At 37.3% G+C, this 22,419-nt stretch overlaps 1 protein-coding gene across 2 annotated transcripts in view; it reads left to right on the top strand.

Moving 5' to 3' along the window:
* LOC128988328 (rho GTPase-activating protein 20-like) overlaps nt 1-22,419 on the top strand; it is a 247,851-nt gene that overhangs the window by 61,017 nt on the left and 164,415 nt on the right. The window contains exon 1 of one of the 2 annotated variants that reach the window (XM_054409513.1): nt 19,558-20,275. The exons of the other annotated variant lie outside the window; for it this stretch is intronic. Coding sequence (XP_054265488.1) covers nt 19,985-20,275 — 291 coding nt within the window. The 5' untranslated portion in view covers nt 19,558-19,984. Of the gene's footprint in view, nt 1-19,557; nt 20,276-22,419 lie in introns of those variants that run through there. 2 annotated transcript variants of the gene reach the window in all.

The following is a 22,419-nucleotide window of genomic DNA, read 5'->3' as shown; positions in this document are numbered from 1 at the left end:
ATAAACATATTTACAATAAACATTATTTTGACTACGCTAAATTATTACATTTGCAAAAACTAAACCTAAGATACAAATCAAATGAAGGTGAGGTGTAATGAAGAGGGTTCCCGATGATGGTGGTGTAGAATGCTCCTGTTTTGACTTGTGGTCAGGTCGTAAATTTATGGAGTTATTTCGTACTGAAGGAGTAGATTGATTGTGTTTAGTCTCGTTGCAAAGATTAGGTGTAATGGTGTAGACTTCTGATTGTAGCGGTGGGGTAGAGCACTCCTCGTCGTAGTCAGACCCGTTGTAATCACTAAAGTTCATAAATGGTAAATATTGTCCATGCTCCTTTAAGAATATCCCCCTCGTTTGTTGATGTTCAAATATTAAATTCCAATCTAAATGATCTTTGTAGTTTTCGATAAAACTTTCAGAAAGGTTTTGATATTTACAAATTTCCTTCCAACAGCAGTTGTTGAAAGTAGGAATCATCTCTACGAGTATTTCTTCTGAGAACCGTTGTCTTTTTAAAACGTGAAACCAATTCACCCTGTGAAAGTACATCCTCAACATTTCTATAGTGAAAATGTAGTGCAAAGAAAGAAGTTCCCAGTCCATAAACGTGTCGAAACGTTGCACAAAACTATCGGATAACACTCCGTGAGGAAATCGAGGTTCTTGCGAGATTAAACTCCAAGCACTCACGTTGGTACCCATCGTGTTATCGTGAACCTTAGAGTGTGCAAACTGAACGCTGGAATACTGTGGCAACCCTTTTATGTGATTGTAACAAACTTAGGTGTAGTGATGTTTGCAGATTTAAATTTGAAAATTTAAACCTAGAGATATTTTTTTGTTATTCAGATGATCTGGTTTCATATGGTTTGAGAACCAAAGCTAGCTCATTAAGTAAACGTGTGATGTTACTTCTGTTTAAGCCAATGCTACAACAAACACAAGTATCGGGACCACAAGTTGCATCATCGTTTGACCATGGACATTCCTTATAATGCTCACCATATTTGGACTTTGTTTTTGCTGACAAACCATGCCTATCTATTTTTCTCTGGATTTCAATAATGTTTTTGATTATTCTTTCGAACTTCAGTACAGCTTCTAAATTCCAACTCACCAACCCTAGTGCAGGATGTGTTAAAACTCGATACAATTCGTTGTTCATGATGGGTTTCCTTTAGCTGGTTCTACTTCAGACTGATGAGCGACCGATGTTACACCCCCCTTTTATGTTGTAAAGTTCAAGGTCATCCAAATTTGTTAAAAAAAACAGCATATCGGTATCAAAACAAATACCGATATGCTGTTTTTTTACTCTTTATTTATTTATTAAATCTTTTACAAAAGTACATTCTACAAACAGAACTTAAATCTAAGGACGTTGTGACATGTGAAGAGATAATTCTGTAGAGTTGTTTCCGCTTGACCCACGAGACACCAGGTACAGGGATCCGGGTTCGATGCTTCTCAGATCTTCATTTTGTAGTAGATGTACAAATCGTTTAGGTAGAAATACTTGAAACTTCGGTTCATCCCCCGAAGTAAATGGTGCATCACTTAAAGAAACCACGATGGCATCCCCGATGGAAGTGTCAATCTTCTTGATATTGTGAATTGTATAATGTTTGTTTTCTTTTAGTTCTGAACACTTTTTAGTAAGTAAACAGTTTGATTTGGACTGTGCGTTGAATTGATCAACAAACGTTTGTAGGAAATGTGAACTCATGATTTATTTAGTTCGTCGTTGTTGCTAGCTTGGAGTCTAGAGTAATACTCATGCATTGTCAAGGTTTGCTCTTCGTATTTATACCCATCGCTACCCCCACCACTCCTCATTGGCTCCAAAAAAGCTGCTCTCGATACAATTCGTTGTTCATGATGGGTTTCCTTTAGCTGGTTCTACTTCAGACTGATGAGCGACCGATGTTACACCCCCCTTTTATGTTGTAAAGTTCAAGGTCATCCAAATTTGTTAAAAAAAAACAGCATATCGGTATCAAAACAAATACCGATATGCTGTTTTTTTACTCTTTATTTATTTATTAAATCTTTTACAAAAGTACATTCTACAAACAGAACTTAAATCTAAGGACGTTGTGACATGTGAAGAGATAATTCTGTAGAGTTGTTTCCGCTTGACCCACGAGACACCAGGTACAGGGATCCGGGTTCGATGCTTCTCAGATCTTCATTTTGTAGTAGATGTACAAATCGTTTAGGTAGAAATACTTGAAACTTCGGTTCATCCCCCGAAGTAAATGGTGCATCACTTAAAGAAACCACGATGGCATCCCCGATGGAAGTGTCAATCTTCTTGATATTGTGAATTGTATAATGTTTGTTTTCTTTTAGTTCTGAACACTTTTTAGTAAGTAAACAGTTTGATTTGGACTGTGCGTTGAATTGATCAACAAACGTTTGTAGGAAATGTGAACTCATGATTTATTTAGTTCGTCGTTGTTGCTAGCTTGGAGTCTAGAGTAATACTCATGCATTGTCAAGGTTTGCTCTTCGTATTTATACCCATCGCTACCCCCACCACTCCTCATTGGCTCCAAAAAAGCTGCTCTCGATACAATTCGTTGTTCATGATGGGTTTCCTTTAGCTGGTTCTACTTCAGACTGATGAGCGACCGATGTTACACCCCCCTTTTATGTTGTAAAGTTCAAGGTCATCCAAATTTGTTAAAAAAAAACAGCATATCGGTATCAAAACAAATACCGATATGCTGTTTTTTTACTCTTTATTTATTTATTAAATCTTTTACAAAAGTACATTCTACAAACAGAACTTAAATCTAAGGACGTTGTGACATGTGAAGAGATAATTCTGTAGAGTTGTTTCCGCTTGACCCACGAGACACCAGGTACAGGGATCCGGGTTCGATGCTTCTCAGATCTTCATTTTGTAGTAGATGTACAAATCGTTTAGGTAGAAATACTTGAAACTTCGGTTCATCCCCCGAAGTAAATGGTGCATCACTTAAAGAAACCACGATGGCATCCCCGATGGAAGTGTCAATCTTCTTGATATTGTGAATTGTATAATGTTTGTTTTCTTTTAGTTCTGAACACTTTTTAGTAAGTAAACAGTTTGATTTGGACTGTCATATTTCATTCTGATGTTTAAAGACATACCAATCATTGTTTAGAGAATATGCATACATACATAGTCTATTAAATAACAAACAGTTGTTTGTATAAGGTTTTTTCAAACTGACATCAATAAGTTTACATTAAAAGTTGTTTACGAATAAAGCAATTAATAGGAAATAACTTTGTTTGCTGATAACCTTTTACGAGAAAATCCGAAACCAAGAATTTACTAACCTTGAGACTTGATTAACGCATTTCATTTGTCGGTCGTAATTCTTAACTATAAACGTTGGTTTTTGGTACTTGTTCTTTTCCTTATAATCGTTGGTAGCAGCAAGAATAATTTTTACGTACCAACACATCACTGTAATTTAAAAATTAGTTATCATCGGTGTTGCACCTTATTTTATACAGTCGTATTACAACCGTATTCAATTTTAATTGATGTCTTAACTGTATAAGTTTTGCTTTTTATATCTAGATTCCAAATTGTTAGTTAATGCTAAGAAAATGATAACTCATTTAAGTAACACATTTGTTCAGAAAACCATCATGAATCGTTTACGATTTACGTTATTTATGTATCAATAGTTCGTGGCCTATTTTGCCTAAATTTTATATATACTTTGTTATGCTTTAAACGTAGCAAATTCTCTCACTAAGTTCTGTATTTTTGTGTGTATGTCTGTTGGTAACGCAATAATTTCCTTATTTTTCAATGTCACGAAAAGGACAAGAGCACCTTGATAATGAAAATGTCAACCCTAATAAAGTGAATTGTGAGGTTGAGGTAGTACTTTAAATACTTTTAACCATTGTGGGAAGTAACTTTCAACTGTAGGCTTACCTTAGGACAATGCCTCATAGATCTAGATCTATAAAGCTTTTTAAGTTTAATCATTGGATTTAACATATAGACCACGTATTTCTATCCTTTCACTATTTAACAATTAACTAATGAATGTTTGCAATGGTCAAATAGTTTTACCTTATAATGTTCCAGATAGAAACGTTCTGAATACAAAACTTTAAAGATCTAGCTTGCTGCGATGTGTTTTACTTCAACGTAAAAGAACCAAGTAAAGAGTATTTTCTCAATGACAGTGGGGTGATTGAACGTTTCAGCTCTCTGGATTGGAACATCACGAAGAACGAACCGTTGAAACACATGCGGGCGTTACAGGGATCTTCACTAACTGGAGAAGCTACCGTTGAAACAATGAAATTACCAGTAACCGTATTAGTTTTGGTCTACACGCTTTGTCAATTCATTTTGTTTTCATTTGAATTAAAAGGATATTTTTCCGAATTGGTTTTAAAATAACAAACAATTTGCAAGTCAACAATTTTGTTAGGGATTGTACACAACCTCTTGATGACACGATGTAGCTTACGTGATAGTGTTAATATAAATATCTCGCAGTAAGTTTATATAATGTAAAAGATTGTTTGCTAAAAAACGCTAATTTGCTTTAAAATTAATTGTAGATAACAGTATTGAAGGAAGGGATTTTATTTTGTACACCTTGGTTGTTTATACAATACATGTAACAATACATCTATATTGTTTGATTGGTAAACTCGCATAAAGTGGTTTCACTAGAGACAGACAAATGGAATCCAACAATTCAAAGTTAAATAATAACAACATACAAGATAACACTATTTCATCCACTACAGATAATATTCCTTATCTGAGCTACAATAGAGCATTACATCAAGACATTCCAGAACAAATAAATATAATATCATCTAGTGTAAAAAGATCCATATTTAGCAAGGAATTGATGGATATACTAGAAAGACTGGTTGACGGTGAAAGAAGCCTTACCTAACATTTGAACATATTTAACAGTGAAATTAGTTAAATTGAATAGTTTTCTGTACTACAAATAGCAATAAAAAAACATTTAAACAGTTTCACAAAAGGATAAACGATAAACAGAAATACGTTGGATTACAATACAACCAAGAGTATTTAATGAGAGTTAACATTTGCTTTAAATAAATAGTAAATTACAGGGTAAAGAGTGGGAAATTTGTTTTTATATAGCTTGATCGTTTGTACGTCTAACATTAAGCAATGTGCAATATACCAAATGTTTGTTATTTTAAAAATCATTCAAAAACATAACGATTTGAATGAATAAACAAGTCTTAGAAATATAAGGTACTAGGCCTATGTTGCAAATGTGGCACATGGTTGTAATTAGTGGAACAATGCTCTGCCCGCATGTACCGCCAACTGTTCACGAAGAAGTAGAAACACTGTGTACATTACTTTTCCATACCAGTTAAATAGCTGATACACCTTGCAGGATTAAAGTGATATTTTAGTTTAGTTCTGAATTTATGTTTATAATGGTGACATAATAAAATAGTGGTTTTTAATAAGTTTTCTCACAGAAACATTGCAAACCAAAATCCAAACACTTTTCGTAATATGTACATAATAACAAACTTTTCACTTGACGATCTTATAAAATGCAAAGACAAAAGTGGAAATATTTCAATTGCGAATGTTTGCTGTATACCAGATAGCAATCATAAACAGCATAAAAGAATGTGTATGATGGGTCTCTCATTAGTTTGTAGTGGAACTAGCTAAAGACAACATCTCATTAACAAAAAATTATATCGCAAACATTGCAAAGGTAACATGTACAAATAGTTATCTCGCACAGTTTTATGTCGTATATATAGCTAATTTCTCAAATTTAACAAAATTCCTACTATGTTTCCAATAAAAGAAACAAACTTTGAGTGTATAATATGCATGGACAAAAAAATCGTAATTTACTCTTCTTACCAATGCAAACACTGTTTCGCTTGCGACATGTGTGGATGACAATTTGACAACTGTTGTTACTGTAGTAGATCTCCTATAACTTCTATGATCCAAATGTTTAGTTTAGCTTAGATCTGTATTAGGTTTAAGTTTTCAAAACAATTATATTCCTTTTATGTAAATTTTGATTTTTCAATAAAGAATTTAAAAATCAGCATATCGGTACTTATCCCTTTACCGATATGCTGTTTTTTTTAAACCACAACAATAACCTTGAAAATATCGATCCACCTAACTTTCACACCTCAGCATGTCGTCATCATGACGTCACCATACCGTAACCCACCACACCACGTGCTAGGTCACGCACCATTACCACCAGATGCTTAACCGTCAATTAAGCACCACATGGCTCTTGTGACGTCACTCCTCAGCAGCCCTATGTATCCACTACTCAAATGGTTGAATTTATACTGTATGTACTGGTATGCATTGATTGGCAAATGTAGTTCTTTTTCCCCTGGACATTGAAGATTCTGCTAGATTCAACTGTATTTTTCACCAATACAATTAAATTCCTTATAATATTGCCATTGAATTTTATTTGTTTTTAACTTCGTTTCACATTGGCATTTCCATCAAATAAATACGCTTTTTTAGATGAACAGACTGATTGAAACTAATACAGTTTTGCTTCAGTAATTCGAATTTGATTTTATTATTGTGTTAGTTGATGGGAGTAATCTTATTTTTTATTAATTAACCTGAAGATATGACACCTTAAACTGTAAACACATTGTCCATAGAATGTTATCTCACCAAAGCTCACCCCCACCTAGCGGTGATGATTCAATCAGCTGTTATGTTTTAAACCTCCAGATTGACGTATAACAGGATATTGTAAAGATATTTAGACAATGTAAAATGAGTATTAGCATTGTTTATATGGAGAAAAGTGTTCATGCATTATGAAAAGAACACATTCCTCTGTTATTATTTATCCATTCTTAACAAATAAATATATCTTGCATTTGTTTTGTAAAGTTAACGGTTTTCTAGAAATTTGGTATCAAATATCTTTTCAAATATCAAATCTTTTGGCATGGAAGACTCTTAAATGGCCGCTACTTTGAAACGGTTGATGATGTTTTAGTATAATTTTAAACAAAAATAGGATGGACATTTTTGCAAAATCTCAACGCAGTTTCTTAAACCGTTTAGGAGTTATTATTTTTGTGTGTAAAAAACACATCAATGCAGACAGACGGGAAAATAGGCACCACATACCCATGTTCCTATGGTGAAATGTGTTTGTCTTGACCTAAGCAATAATGCTATATACTGTACATGTGTCCAGTGCGTTACGGTACACCCTGTATAAACATATGTTCACTGTTATGGAAAATTGCCCTTACAAGAAACGAAAGTTTTGTCTCTTAAAACTATTGCCACATTGTCTGCTGGACATTCTCTAAGCAAAGCTTTGTCCCCAGTCGCTCTCTAGCGTCACCAAACGAGGTTTCAAGAGATGAGTGGTCAAAACATATGAACATAAGTGCACTTTTATGATAATAACTCTTACAAAAATGAAAGTTGCGTCTCTCGCCACATTACCTGCTGGGCATTCCCTAATCAGGGCTCTGCCCCAGTGCTGCCAGACTCGCCGGAGGAGTCTGTCCGAGTTGTAATGGCTGTTATGATAGACCGCCTCTTGTATAATAGCCTAATCTCCAATCTCCAGCATGTTAATCTCTCGTCTGCATCTGTCAAACCCCCATCTCCCTCTCAGTGGTTGAAGGGTTTCCGTTTAATTAAATCTCTTCTGTCTGGATGGTAACATTCCGGTCTGGGTACATGATACAAAATGAACTGTGAACAAATACTGACTTTATTTTGCTCCGTAATAAGTTAAGATTTTCTAGTGCTTTTGGACGTAGCTTATATTTCATTTTAGTTTCACTCTTTCAAGGGATGAAGTTAAAACAATTTTTGACTGAAGGAGTAAACATTTGTATCTTTTTGCAATTGCTGGTACAGATTCGTTTACTATTTGTCACAGGACTTCCGATTTTATAGCGATTGCGATTGGAGTGGTAGCATTGACTATGGTGGTAGGTACTAATTTGTTAAGTTATATCCTTTCATTAAGTATCAATTTGTAACTCTTTGTATTAGAGAATTTAACGTTAAAGCTATTTTCGATTGAAGGAATATAAATTTGCGATTGTTGGATCGAGAATTGTTCAACTATTTTCAGTTAAAGGAGCGCCAATTTTAACTATTAAAGGAGTACAAATTTGTTTACTATTTGACACAGGAGTTTCGATTTTATAGCTATTTGCGAATGAAGGAGTACTAATTTTTCAGGTAATTTCTATTGAAGACGTATCAACTTACTAACTATTTCTAATTGAATGATAAGTGATTTGAACTATTTTCTATTGTAAGAGTACCGTTGTGAGCTATTTGTGACTGAAGGAGTATCTGCAGTTAAAAGATGTACCTCCAAACCTGTCTGTTAAAAACTATTCCTCATTGTCGTTTAACTGTGGAACGAGTAAATGTGTCAAGGAACGTGGGAGGCCTGGTGATAACGGACGATAAGATAGACAAGGATGGCTGTCATCGTCAGCTAACTAGACGTTATCTCCAGCCTTGGTGGTGTTCTGGGAAATACATGTAGCTACGCAGCCTGCGGAGCTGTGGTGGACACAGAGATATGAACAGCTGACTTGATATGCATACTGTCATAGCCTACTTACTCGCCGTGTGTGGCAACATCGCACCGACTAGCCTTTTGCCATGGCAATAACAAACGTGAAAACATAAACATTGCACAGAAGATCCACGAATTAGTGCCACAGCTATTTCGGCTGGGGCTGCGGCGTTGCCACTTTTTTCTCGGATGATGAGGATAGTAGACCATGATACTGTACGATTCGTTTGAGGCGTCTGGAAGTTTTAATCAAAAGTTGTGGTTTTCCTTAGCACCAAGGGCTAATAATATGGTTCTGACTAAACAGCCAGTTGATCTTAGTAAGTGGGCTAAGTTATCATTTTACCCTTTCAGCACTTATCCTATCTTTGACAGTACGTACTCTGGCGCGTCGTTGTTGGCGTAGTTGAAATTTAGTAGAGTATAATCTTATATCATTCACCTGTGAATACTGAAGTAGACATCTAGGCCACATTATTTCTAGCCAAGCCTGCTGAAATAAAAGTGCAATGTAAGAAAACGTAGAAAATACATCATCCATACTAACCAGATGTAGCCAACTCTTCATTCAACACCAAGGTGAATGAGACATCGCCCCATTGTAAATATTGAAGCTGGTTTTCCGTGTCTAGTTCATGTCCGGTGACACTGGTCACTAGTGTCGCCGAAATTTGGGTATTGTTTTAGGTTTAATTTCATTATTTGTGTTTCACCGTTTGGTTATATAACAAAAAAGACTAGGCGGTGATGTTTATGATTAAATAGTTTATACCACGACCTCTACAGTGCACCGGACAGAATTAACAATAAAATTGTCTTCAGTTGATCCATAAGAATGAGAAATCTACTAAGGCAGTATGTTTTTTCGAACTCTTACAGATTGTGCTACTGTCGAAATTAAAGTTAAATTTTCAGACCAACTTTTTGTCTGAAAGAAAAGAAGGGACATGCATTTTACCACAGGACACTTTTTTAGTTTATTTCTACTTCGACGTGTTATAAATTATGCTGAATTTTGCAATACGTTGTCCGTGCAGTTTGGCTTGGTTAAATAAATTGGTGTAGCGAACACAAATCACAAATTGACAGCTGCACACTTTCCGGAGTCTCGTTTCAACTACAGTAGGCTATTCTTTATACTGTAGCAGCATGGGAAGAATATTCTCAACTGCTTCAGCGTTCACTCAAAACTACCAATCGTCTAAAAAAACAAGCTCCTCTATATATCTGTAAATGCTTCACTTTCTCAAATTTGCTATTTTGAAAAGTTCTTCGATCAATGGTTGAAAATTCAAATTACACATAGGCCTACTATCTAATTAAATACTATGATCCCTCATCACTAACAGACTGCGAAGACATGAGATATATTTTTATTACAAACCATCCATCTGTCCCGAACCCCCACAAGTTATCTCCGTAATTTGTAAAACGGGTCTTGGCAATTTCCACCCATACCAGGGCTCGCCGGCTAATTGCAAATTACCCACGCTCATTATCCACTGGACATTGACTGGCCATATTCGTCGAGTCCACCAGGGGCGTTAGTATCGGTAATTATCCGAGGACATGGTCCAGATCTCGGCACCGATATCCTGCCTTATCTGTTAACACGAGGTCTCGTGGAGTAGGTCGTTCACTCGGCCTAAGGCACAGCGGTAACTGCAGTAAACATTATGATTACGGTGGTTTAGGCCTACCTACGTTCTAAAAGCCTCGGATTTATTTGGTATGCTGTGACGAATAAGAGTTGATGTCCTATTGTTATCCGAACCTTGACCACCGGGGGTCCACGGCTTGTTGGAGAAGTGACGCTCGTACAGTAGCATTACTGTAGTTGACTACTGAGAGCCTGTATCGTGTTTGTTTACTATTAATGCACGAATATTATAACAGTGGTGCCATATGTTATGGTAGGTCAATTTTAGTTCTTTCTTCTTATTGCCATGGAGATCAATACTTCCTGCTGGAGGTTCATCCTCGTACACAGGACGTAGCCCTAAGGGATTATGGTTAAGCTCCTCATTCTATCTTCAACGCCAGCCTGTTTTTCAGGGTGGAAGCACTTTATTTAAATAAATCTCTTGAATCTCATCAATCTTGAATCTTGAATATTGAATCTTGAATATTGAATCTTGAATATTGAATCTTGAATCTATTCACATTCACGTGATCAAGCTTCCTAAACGGGTTCCCTTTACGACTTTCTGCTTGGTTCTAATGAGGAAGAAACTTTACTCATTTAGCCCCCCCCACAAACAATAGTTTGGAGACAAATTTTTTTTTACTTTGGGTTTTGAAGCTAGGCCGTTTTTGTGTGTTTTTTTCTAATTGCTCCGTATCATTGACAGCACTGCACGTATCTTGAACTTTTTGTTATTTTCACCGAACAATAATGTCCACCACGTTAATACCACATTATTTGACCGTAATTGTGTCTCTTCTGCACACTTCCCAATCCAACCCTTAACCTATCGGCTTCCGCGTAACTTTTCCGCATTTTCCACCGCGAGACCGGTGACAGTCAGCGTGTATGACGGACATGCTCAACAATGCTTGTACGTGTACTGGTACAGGGATGGTGGCCCGTTTTCTGTAGGTCAGTCCGTTATCTCATCCCAGGAACAATGGAAGTGAAGTGACCGCGGTCGACGAGTAGGACCTCATCATGTGACTGGATCACTGTCCTAGACTTAATAGGAATTAGAGCTTGCGAGGTAAAAAGTGTGGCGATGATTAAGGAGTTCTTGACGCTATCCTTGGAACTATAAAGAATGAATGGTAAGAAACAAAAGATTGGATAGGTCTCAGGGTTGATCCAGGGATTTTGCTAGATGAGGACGAACTGAATGGATGATCCGGAGGTTTCAGTAATCTGTAAGCGCTCTGACTCAACGACATCTGCTATCCTACTTCATAGACAGTTGGTCATTGGATGAGGCCAGGAAACTTTAGATCAAAGGAATTTAAAAAATACCACTGTATTTGAACCGTTGAATTGAGAATTATACTGATTGCAATCGAGAACATTACATGACATATCTCTCATCTGGCTGCACGTGCAGACTCAAGAAGAAGGTTAGTAGAAGGTTACAGTTTTACATAATTCCTCTAACAAGAGTCACCAATACAATTTTTACTTGTCAATGCCAATGTCCTTCAAAAAGACTCTGGATTAGCTACGTAGGATTAGTATTACCAACGTTTAGCATAAAAGACTAAAACTTTCAAAGGACAACCAGGTTTAACAAAACATTTTAATCTGTCATTTCACCGTTAAATGAATGCAAAATCAGTGTAAGGTAGATAATCTGTGTAGTTTTGTAAGCTACCAACTGTTACTTTAGCAAGGATCGATTAAACATTCAAATAATTTGTTGACGTTTTAGCCAGTTCAAATCATTCAAAAGCTATTGACCTTTCTCAGCATCGAACAGTCAACCTTGTGATCATTATGTATGCACGATAAAGCTACTGACTAATACAATAGCTAAAATAGACTAATAAGTAGTTGTTTTATTAATACAACTTTTGTATGAATTTCAAACTTTCATACTATGTAATCATGATGAAACTCATCTGGTACCACTGTTCAAAACACTCCAGCCCATCTTGCAGTCCTGGAACGAGAGTAACCGCCCCACGTGAAGGGAGCGGTCAGTATTTTGTCCATTTCGCAAAACCGATTATTCACATGATTTCGCTAAACGAAGCGTAAAAGGTAATAGTGAAAGGCATATCGGCTCTACGCAAACGAAAACGCGTGGACGATTTCACATGGACATTCGCGATCAGTGAAAGTCGGCCATTGCAGGTGGGCACGTAAATCCATCCTTGGAGGTAAAGAGAGTGATCCTGATGCGACGAGGAAAGTTATTTACAACCGTCAAGTGGTACTCTCTCTGACGTCTCATGCTCTAGGATGGTCTTCTATTTTTGTTGGATGGCTTGAACAAACCAGACTTGAACTCTCCGATTGTGGCGGTGCCTGCCATATCGGGCTCGTGGAGATAATGTCGGATGTCCGATAACTTATGAGATTATTGAAGGAGTTGGGGCTACATTATGTTTTGAGAGGATAAAGAAACAACTCAACGTGATGTATTGACTTGCTGTAAAGCAATGAAGCTTTTAATTTTCAAAAATTTTTATCTCCGAAGATAAAATCTTACTTTCAGTTGAAAATGAAAGGGCTGGATTTTTGCACATTTTAGGTCTTTAAAAGGTGCAGTTTTGACAAATGTTGAATTTAAAGGTGATAAGTTCGAGACTGTGGTTATTGATTAATTCTTCTAAATATAAAAACATGTTTTGGTGGCATCAAGTCGTACTGGATAAGAGTTCTTGGAGCAAGCCAGCAAGCCGTTCTAGCTCATAAAGCAATTACAAAACCACAAAGAAAATGTAATCCTCAGTGCACTAGGTGTTTAAATTACAATCACTTATTTGTTATTTGAAAAAATATTTTGAGATGATAATAGTGATAATATGATAATAACTCTTCAGCGGCTGTTTTAAGTTAACAAAATGAACATTGCTCCTTTTTATGGCGGGCAAATGCAAGATGGTCGTTAACAAGACAATATAACAATGACAATGTGACAATGTAAGATGGTCGTCATGGACTCCCTTGAAAAACAATTACAAAACAACAAAGACAATTTCTTATCTCACAGTGCCCAGATATTTAAATTACATCACTTTGGTATTTTGGAAAATATTTTGAGATTATAAATAGCCCTTCAGCAGCTGTTTGAAATCAACCCAAATGGCCGCTAGCCTCCAAGAACTCTTAACCAGTGGAATTGCAGGAGAAAATCTTTGTGTATATACAGTATTGTGTTTTTTGTTTTTCTTTGTACAGTAATTGAAACAACAATTACGCGTTTTTTCCCAGTAATATGTTTAATCTACAAATTAAAATTTGTGAATTTCTGGGGAAAGTAACATTGTAATACCTGTATTATTTTTCACTATTATTGGTCACATTCCTCGGTTTATTTAGGTTCCTTTAGGTTGGTTAGTTTTTCCCTAGATATGCTATGCTAAAGTAGACGTAGCTTTACTTTCACTAGCATCGTTACACGACGATTTGAATATTCCTGAATTTACGGAGAGTTTAAAATATAATTAATATAAAAATATAAAATATAAAATATAATGCAATAATCATCAGAGAAAAATTCCAAGAAAACATTATAAATGAATGCCGCGTATGTTTTAAAAACCAATTGAACATTTGAAAGAAATTGGAGAATAATCTTCAAACTAACAAATAGAAGCTTTAAAGGAATGTGTGGAACAGGTTAAAGAAGCCTAAGCAAAAGGTTCATAATTACGAGTATCGTCTTGAAAACCCCTGAGCAGAAAATTTCTATGAATTGCTGCAATAAAAATGCCAAGCGAAATATATAAAATGCCATGTTATTTAAAACAAAATAGACCATTTTCAAATGCTAGTAGTATTTTTGTGAAAACCCCATAAAGAACATTAATTGAAGAAATTCCTCATACCTAAATCCCATACAGAAGATTTTAAAGAAATACGAAGTCATTCCGAAGCATCACTCGTACTCCTCTACTACAGATTATTTCTAAGATGGCTAATCTCTTGGTCCCAATCAATTGGTCATTGAAAGGTGCTAGTTTCAAAGATGGAGGTCTACAATGTTCAGTGTACCACAGAATAAAGAGTTTCAGCAGCGGTGAGCGCTCAGGCTCGTCACACATTGTCTAACGTAGTTTTTGTCCACATTGTACCTCCTTATGTAACAATGGTGGCAATCCGTCATCTTGTTTCCCACATGTCAGCTACAGTTCAGCAACACTCTCCAGCCAAGGTCGAATGACGAGAGGAAGACATTGTTGAGCAACTCAGGCCTACGCAGACTGAGGACCGTTCACTGAGCTGTTTATTGCAGGAGCTTCTGATCGCGATCTGGAATTGATCTCGAATGACGATAGTAGGACAGTGTTGAGCAGCTCAGACTAGGGCTGCTGACCGTTCACTAAACTGTTCATTGCGGGAGCTTCTGATCGCGTTCTTGAGTAACGAGAGTAAGAAAAAGACATTGTTGAGAAACTTAGACTAGGGCTGCAGACCCGTTCACTGAGCTGTTCATTACGGGAGCTTCTGATCGCGTTCTTGAGTAACGAGAGTAAGAAAAAGACATTGTTGAGTAACTCAGACTAGGGCTGCTGACCGTTCACTGAACTGTTCATTGCGGGAGCTTCTGATCGCGTTCTTGAGTAACGAGAGTAAGAAAAAGACATTGTTAAGAAACTTACACTAGGGCTGCAGACCCGTTCACTGAGCTGTTCATTACGGGAGCTTCTGATCGCGTTCTTGAGTAACGAGAGTAAGAAAAAGACATTGTTGAGTAACTCAGACTAGGGCTGCAGACCCGTTCACTGAGCTGTTCATTGCAGGAGCTTCTGATCGCGATCTGGAATTGATCTCGAATGACGATAGTAGGACAGTGTTGAGCAACTCAGACTAGGGCTGCAGACCGTTCACTGAGCTGTTCATTGCAGGAGCTTCTGATCGCGATCTTGAGTAACGAGAGTAAGACATTGTTGAGAAACTAAGACTAGGGCTGCTGTCCGTTCACTGATCTGTTCATTGTATGAGTTTCTGATCGCATTCTTGAATGACCTGTTCTCGATGTAAATCTTTGTCGTTTTTATTGATCCATACAATATTTAATGGTTTGTGTATACCTAATACATTAAATGATTAATATATGATATAGTGGACCAGCGTTAAGAATTGTGCTGGGATTGTCAGAAGGAACATGAACCTAAAGATAAATGATACTTTCTAATAGATTTATCTTTGTGGATTGGTCAGAAGAAAATCATTTGATTCCCTGCGGTTTATGAGGAAGGAAGGTGTTTTGTCGTGTCCTATTTTGTTTAATTCCCAATAACCTATTTTCAACTAAATATTACTACATCTTGTAACTTATTTGTTGTACTCTAATCTAAAATCATAGCCAAAGAGTATCCTTAAAACATATTTTACGATTTGTGCTTGATCGTTTGAATTTAATACTAGGGGACAAGCTAAACAATATCTTAGGTAGTTAGTTTGTTTAGTATTGTTACAACAGCTAAATAATGGTAAATGTCATGAAACGAACAGTAAAATCTAAACATGCTGCTATACATCAACTATATCCAACAGCGAAACTAAGATCTGAAAAATCGTTTCACGTTACAACTCTGATGTCAAAGTACACATTTAAAGTATACAATCACACATTTTAAGTGTTCAACAAGCCACTACTCTAATTCTCCAACAATGATTAAACCCTCCACAAAGCCCCCAAAAAACGTATACTTCGCTAGTTTGAAAATTAAAAAATGTTTACAAAATGTTAACATAGGCCTTTTGGGTTGCGAAGTAGTCTTGTTGGTTTTACAAAATAACAATGAAAAGGTAAACAAAAGACTTGTAACATATGTTTATAACAAGACGTTTAGCAGATTACAAGTTTAGCAGTGAGCTTCACCAATCAAGTTTTTAGGCCTACAAAGTGTCCATCCTTAATTCTTAACTTTAGTCTATATCTTTCCGCTGGATTTCGATTTAAACTTTACGAACCCACACACAAACAAACTTGCATAGCTCGTAATAGAGTATATAGGATTAAAAAGACGTACACATTCCTTGATCGCCTAACGAACTATTCTGACCACTAATGTGATTCCCTCGTCTGAAGGGCAGTCTCGGGCATGTCACCGAGATATGATCGATGAAGGCGACATGGGCAAGGGCGCCCCTGGCCAGGCATTTGGTATCACACGCGACGCTATCTATATCTAGTGTCCGGTGACCGCAACTATTCGGCCACGGCGCCAGATTCTAGGGTTTCGACAGTTTCGACTGCTCAGGTGCTCGGCGGTTGACACTCTAACTTGCTTCCCCGGGGCAAAAAGTGGAAAGATGATAGGATGCGAATACCCGATCTTTTACTGTTGTTTTAGCTAGAAGAAAGGCTTCCACGGTCGAGAGTTGACAGCGTCGTTGAAATGGTGTAAAGTGGGCGACGTTTCAGATGCGTTTCAGCATCTTTCTTCAGGGCAAGACTTTAATACAGCTAAATTGTTGAACTCACTAGTAAATCAATTAATTTATTTGACTCTAAGATGATAATCCATAAGTAGGTAAATAAATTGACTTATGGTGTATATCCCCAGTATATCCTCGTATTTCCTTAACATTGTCTAAAATCTCAGATATATGTGAGAGGTTATCTTATGATCTGTTATTTAGTTGAAAATAAACCAATAGTGCTCTAACCCAACAGAACTTCAAACTGCAATTGCTGAAAAAGCTGTCATAAATATTGAGGAGCTATGTTACTTTCCAAAGCAAAAAAAATATATTTTTAAGCTGAAGATTAAAATGAAATTTTTACTGATGGAAAACTCATTTCAATGTCCCGAGAGCCGTTTTGGAACATCGGGATATACTGCAAATGTAGCAAAACCGGACTCCTGGGCGCACGGTAATCTATATAATTAATACGCTACATGAAACTTTGTCGGTTGAACTCCTCCGCCATTTCTTAACCAATTTTATCCGTTGACGTCTCATTGGAAAGAGCTTATCGCGTAGATTTGCAAACTGGCCTTACATTTTTGAAAAAGTCCCTTGGACTCTGCCCCAGTGGCTTTGAAAGTTCCCTTTTTTTTTTTTTTTGTTAGGGAGGTGTAAAATGCATTAGGCACACCCTCAGTCCTTGAGGGTAGTGTGGGACTCACCAGATGTTATCTTTATGAAGAACATAATTGTTTACATTTTGATCAGCTGTATAATTTAATTGCTGTTATTTATTTTTCAATTCAATATTTACTATTTGAGTTTGTGTAAACATAACCCCCAAGACGGATCGTGTTAGTATGGTTGTATCTTAAATTTGTATATTTATCGTCGTTTTGTGCCGCTACGACGGGTCGTGTTAGCACAATTGTAACTTAAATTTCTGAATTTATCGTTATTTTGTGTAGCTATAATTTGTTTATTTGTAGTTTTTTTTCTTTAAAATGCCTCTGACGCGACAACAACGAAACGTAGACAGGAGGCGTAATCGTGATAACGACCGCAGCTACAGAACAGTGGCGCGTAATAGGCTTAACTCATCACAGTCAGCACCTGACCCTGGACAATCTCAACTATTAGGTTACAAATGCACCCTAACACTAATCCAAAACGACTTTTCGTTTTCAATTGGCCATCTATCAATGACATGTGTTGCCTGTACATCGAGGCATTTTGAGAAGGAGAAAACCGGCCGGAATTCTTTAGGTTTATCAATAACGAAGATAATCGTGTTCTGAGTTACACGCCGGTAATCTTTGAGTTGACTCTTTTAAACTCATTGTAAATATGACTGTTATTCGTTTTGAAATAACTCCTGTAATACTTTGCAATTGCTCGAATTCAAGCAACATGTACACTAGTCCTAACAAATGTGTGACATCGGAAGAGTCTACTAAAACACACCCCCCTCAAACCTTCCTGAATATGATGTACCAACAAAAAAGGCCCCTCTCCAAATTTAATCACTTAAACTGCACAGTCTGAGGAAACATTTACATAATTAACAGACAATTAACCGTGTAACGGCCACGTCTGTTGACAGATGCTCATAACCTCTCAAGGCACCGTAAAGAATACTCCTTATTGCCGAAAACGCATTAGGCCGCTTGTCACAATAAACTTTCGGGCCTTGCAATAAAGTGATAATGAAATTCACAGTCAAACAAAACTCCTCCATTACTGCCAGACTGCAGTTTGGAACGGCAAAATGATGGTTTGATGGCCAATAAACAAGAGGGTACATTCCTGGGATGGTTGTAGGTAGTGATAGGCTGGGCGCTGGGAGATGAGGGGCAAAAACAGCCTGCCGCGCCTCGTGCCCCTTCTGTTCATCGCAGCGACAAAAACCGTCTGGATGATTGGATCGTAATGAAGAGCAGTTTGATGTTACCAGGCTGTCACGAGCCGCTGACGATGGAGTTCAATTTATTACGTGAATTGCAGCTAAACTTCCTTCAACTATAGGATGTTTAGGGATTGAGGTGTCGGCACCCATAGTGGTTTTAGTTGGAGGGTAGCTTTGGAGTGTATTGGAGTTGTAACTTTGTTGCCGAGACAAGCTGTTTCTTTGAGTAGCTGGGTACAGTGTGGAAACAATCTGCTGAATTTTCTTAGGATCGAACTAGCGAAGTATTATAGCTTAACCCTAAATAGTGCATGTAGTTTTCTCTTTGTGTTATAAAATGTGAATCCTACTATTATTTTATGTGTAATTCAGGTTAATAGTATTTTTTTTAGTTACTGGATACCGACGAATTTTCTATTGTTTTAGGGTACCTACTATTGACTAATTATGCTTTACTGTTTCGTTATGCTACCAGCTAGAGGAAACAACTATTCTTCATAAACGGACTGTACATGAATAAGGATAGCCTACGCCTACAATTAAAATTGTCCCTAAACAAGTTCGACAATATTCATTTGGTTAGTAAAACAACATAATCCTTCGTTGTATTTAACTATATCGACGTGTCTCTGATTGGGTACGATGGTGACAGATGTAATAATAATTATCAATCTAATAATCATAGTACAGTTTTAATGAAATGAAATGGAGCAGAAAACCCGAAAAAACAGCACATAATTTTGATAGCAAAGTATGATAAAAGCAAAATGTAATTGAACAAATAACACAAGTTTCAAGTTTCAAGAGTCCAAAGAGTGTAACAATGTAACTTGTTGCTCCTGCAACGCCGAGATGACAACACGCCACACAAACAGCTGATGCACGCTCGGGTGTTTCCGCCACTGCCGAGCTGGGCCGAAGTGACGGAGTGGGGAATGTTGTGTTATTCCAGCCGGTCGCGAGACGTCTGCGGACGAAAAACTGGTTGGTGCGGTTTTTCTAACAGTTGTCGAGTGTGTGTTGTGGAGGTTAGGTGATTGCGCGTCGTTCTCTGCGCTTGCTTCTGTGACATGTTTATGTGTGATTCCGTGCCTGAATACGGATTGTGTTTGATGATATCGTGACGGTGGCTATTGGTTCGTATGGTGCTGTAGATCAAAACTTTGGATTGGAGACGCGAGTTTTCTACCGGACACAAGAACGGTGACGCTTCAGTGTTAAAGTGTTGGATACCTCACCCTGTCTTTGGTGGACACGTATCGTATATAGAGATACATAGGTAACACAGAGGATTGGAGATTTTAAGCCACTGACTAAACGACATGTTCTCTTAGTTTTTTTTGTGTTGAACATGTCGAAGAATATGGCAAGGACCCGAAATTTTGAGGTTACGATTCTAGTGATTTGATTTTACGCAATAATACAGTTATGTTTGGCAACTTGGTGCATCGTTTGCAGACACTTAGTCCCCTCACGTCCCCTATCACATCCCCAGTGAGTTCTCCCAAAGTGGCCCGCAAGAGATACAGCAAGAGTCCTGCACACAGGCGGAGCCTCAAGGAGGAGTACCGAGAGGTCCAATCCGATCCGGAGGATATCGGGGAGTCCAAGAAATGCCGGGCGAAGAGGAAAGCCGAAAAACGTCAAGGCAGGAAGCCACATATCTCTGGACCTCTTCCAGGATCCAAGTCTTTGGGGAAACTCGACGGTCTGAAAGAGGTAGGTTGAAATTTTCACTACCTTCGGGAAGTTTAAGAAGTGTCAGTTAGTTGCCCTACTACAAAATAATATTCGAGTCTTATTGCGCTGTACGCTAGGCTGTAGGTTAAACCAAGTTAAACTGAAGTTTGTATATAAGTGTCAAATGACTATCCTCCAAACCAAAACAGTGGGGTCCGTTCGCATTTAGAGCATAAAATATATGGAGAAGGTTAGCGAGACTCAATTTAGGCCTATCTCAATATAATTTACAACCTAAATGTAATGATTATAATATTCAAATTGTAGAAACAAAGGTTAAAAGATTTTCAGTTTGTTTACACTTTGGGATCAATTTATTGGGGTGGATTTAGGTCATTGTGCTTGCCTATTTATCAGGTCATTAGCTCTAACTTGAGAAAAAGCATTTGATGGTAAAAGCTGGACCCAACGGTCCCTGATTATTGGGCTTCTAGTTAATTAAGAAAACGTTGGTCTTATTCAATAACAAAGTTGCATAGATAGTTTGCCAAAACCATATATACATCGATAGCCAAAACACGAATTGAGCGCTAGGCTACAGCGCATAAAACGCTTCGATAGCTTTTGTGTTAAGTAATTCTTCACATGATCGTTGACGAAACCATTAGCAAAGATAACTAATTACTCCCGTGATAGTAAAATAATCTTATTTTCGGGAGCAGGGCTATCTTCCTGCCTAATATTTGGAAGGTCAGATTTTAGCTAAATCATTTACCGACCCACAACATCGCAGTACCTACCTAATTTATAATTGGGCGGAGTTTTGTTTTCTTCTTGTCTTGCGAGAGATTGATTGGTCCATGGTTAAGCTCTTGAACTAACCACTTAATCCATGAATTCCCTTCATGTTCTCCATGAATACCTCGCATTGTACGGTTCGCATCAATCCGTCTTCAGAACACATTTTGAATGCCTATTTGGAGATTACTGAAGCTACTTTGTGTCCCGTCTGAGGATGTGCGTCTTCAAACACGCAGACAGTTGGACGTTTGTTTAGGAGTCGTAAAGCATCCCAGATGTTTAGTCTGTCTGATCAACATGTGAGTAAACTTTGGAACAGATTGGAAACAGACGGCTTGGAGGGATAGAGAAAATAGCCTAGAAACGCATCTTGACTTAGATACTGCTAGTATCCTCGTTTTGTTGTACAGCACAATGTAAGGTATTTTTTTTTGAGTTTGTAAAATATTTATGTACTTAATACTCCCTTTTAGATTATGTTTCATCCCAATGGATCGGTTGAAGACAATATTAGGGTATGTTTTCCACTTTAATATGTAAAGTGCTGTTTATTTACAGCAAAGTTAGTGTCGTTTTACCTACTAATAAACTATTCAACAATCAAACACAACGATGCAATTATGAAGAATAGCTTGTCTTCTGGTTTGATAGTACTATTAGAGCACGAATTATAAAATCTACTTACAGAGAAACATTTGGTCGGCATTAGCGTACACAAACACCACCAACAAACGGATAAACTTACATAAAAATGGGGTTTAAGATCTTGATTCAAGATGATGAGTCAACCTGCACTATTCTAAGCCGGTGGTTTTATGTACTAGAATGTTTGTTGGTATTAATCGCTCGTGTTTTTGTTGTTGTTTATTTTAGAGTAAATTTTACAGTGAGCCTCATCTGGTTAATGGCTAGTAAACGTGGGTTCACACAATGAAGGTTTTATTTGATCGTGAAAATTTTAACTTAATTATATAAATGAAGAAATATTACAGGGAATATCTAAAATTTTATGTTCTTTAATTCTTCTTCAGGTGATTCATATGGATTGATCCAAATGTTGGCCTGCTTTCTCGTACTTTTTACTGACTCACTTGTTTCCCACTGTAGTAAAATGAGTGCTCTCTCAAACCAAATGTGGTTAGAGAATTCTTAAACCGTTGGTAAACACTATTCTTTAGGTACTGTACAACTTTAACATTATTTCATTGTGCTACGAATGTCTCTGAGAAATCGGGAAAATTACCGAAAAGATCAAGTGCCACGCCAAAACCCTGAAAACTCTCGCCAGTCCAGGTTAGTAGATTTGCATGTGACCGACGTCTGCGACTCTGTGACTCCTAGACCGCAAGGTCACAGGTCACACGGTGTGCTAGATAACACAA

Source organism: Macrosteles quadrilineatus, unplaced genomic scaffold (genome assembly GCF_028750875.1).
Source record: "Macrosteles quadrilineatus isolate MER2022 unplaced genomic scaffold, UCM_ALF_1.0 Scaffold_3__2_contigs__length_128488019, whole genome shotgun sequence".
Taxonomy (NCBI): Eukaryota; Metazoa; Arthropoda; class Insecta; order Hemiptera; family Cicadellidae; genus Macrosteles; species Macrosteles quadrilineatus.
The sequence above is the reverse complement of the archived record's forward strand: the minus strand, read 5'-3'. Positions and strand labels throughout refer to the sequence as shown.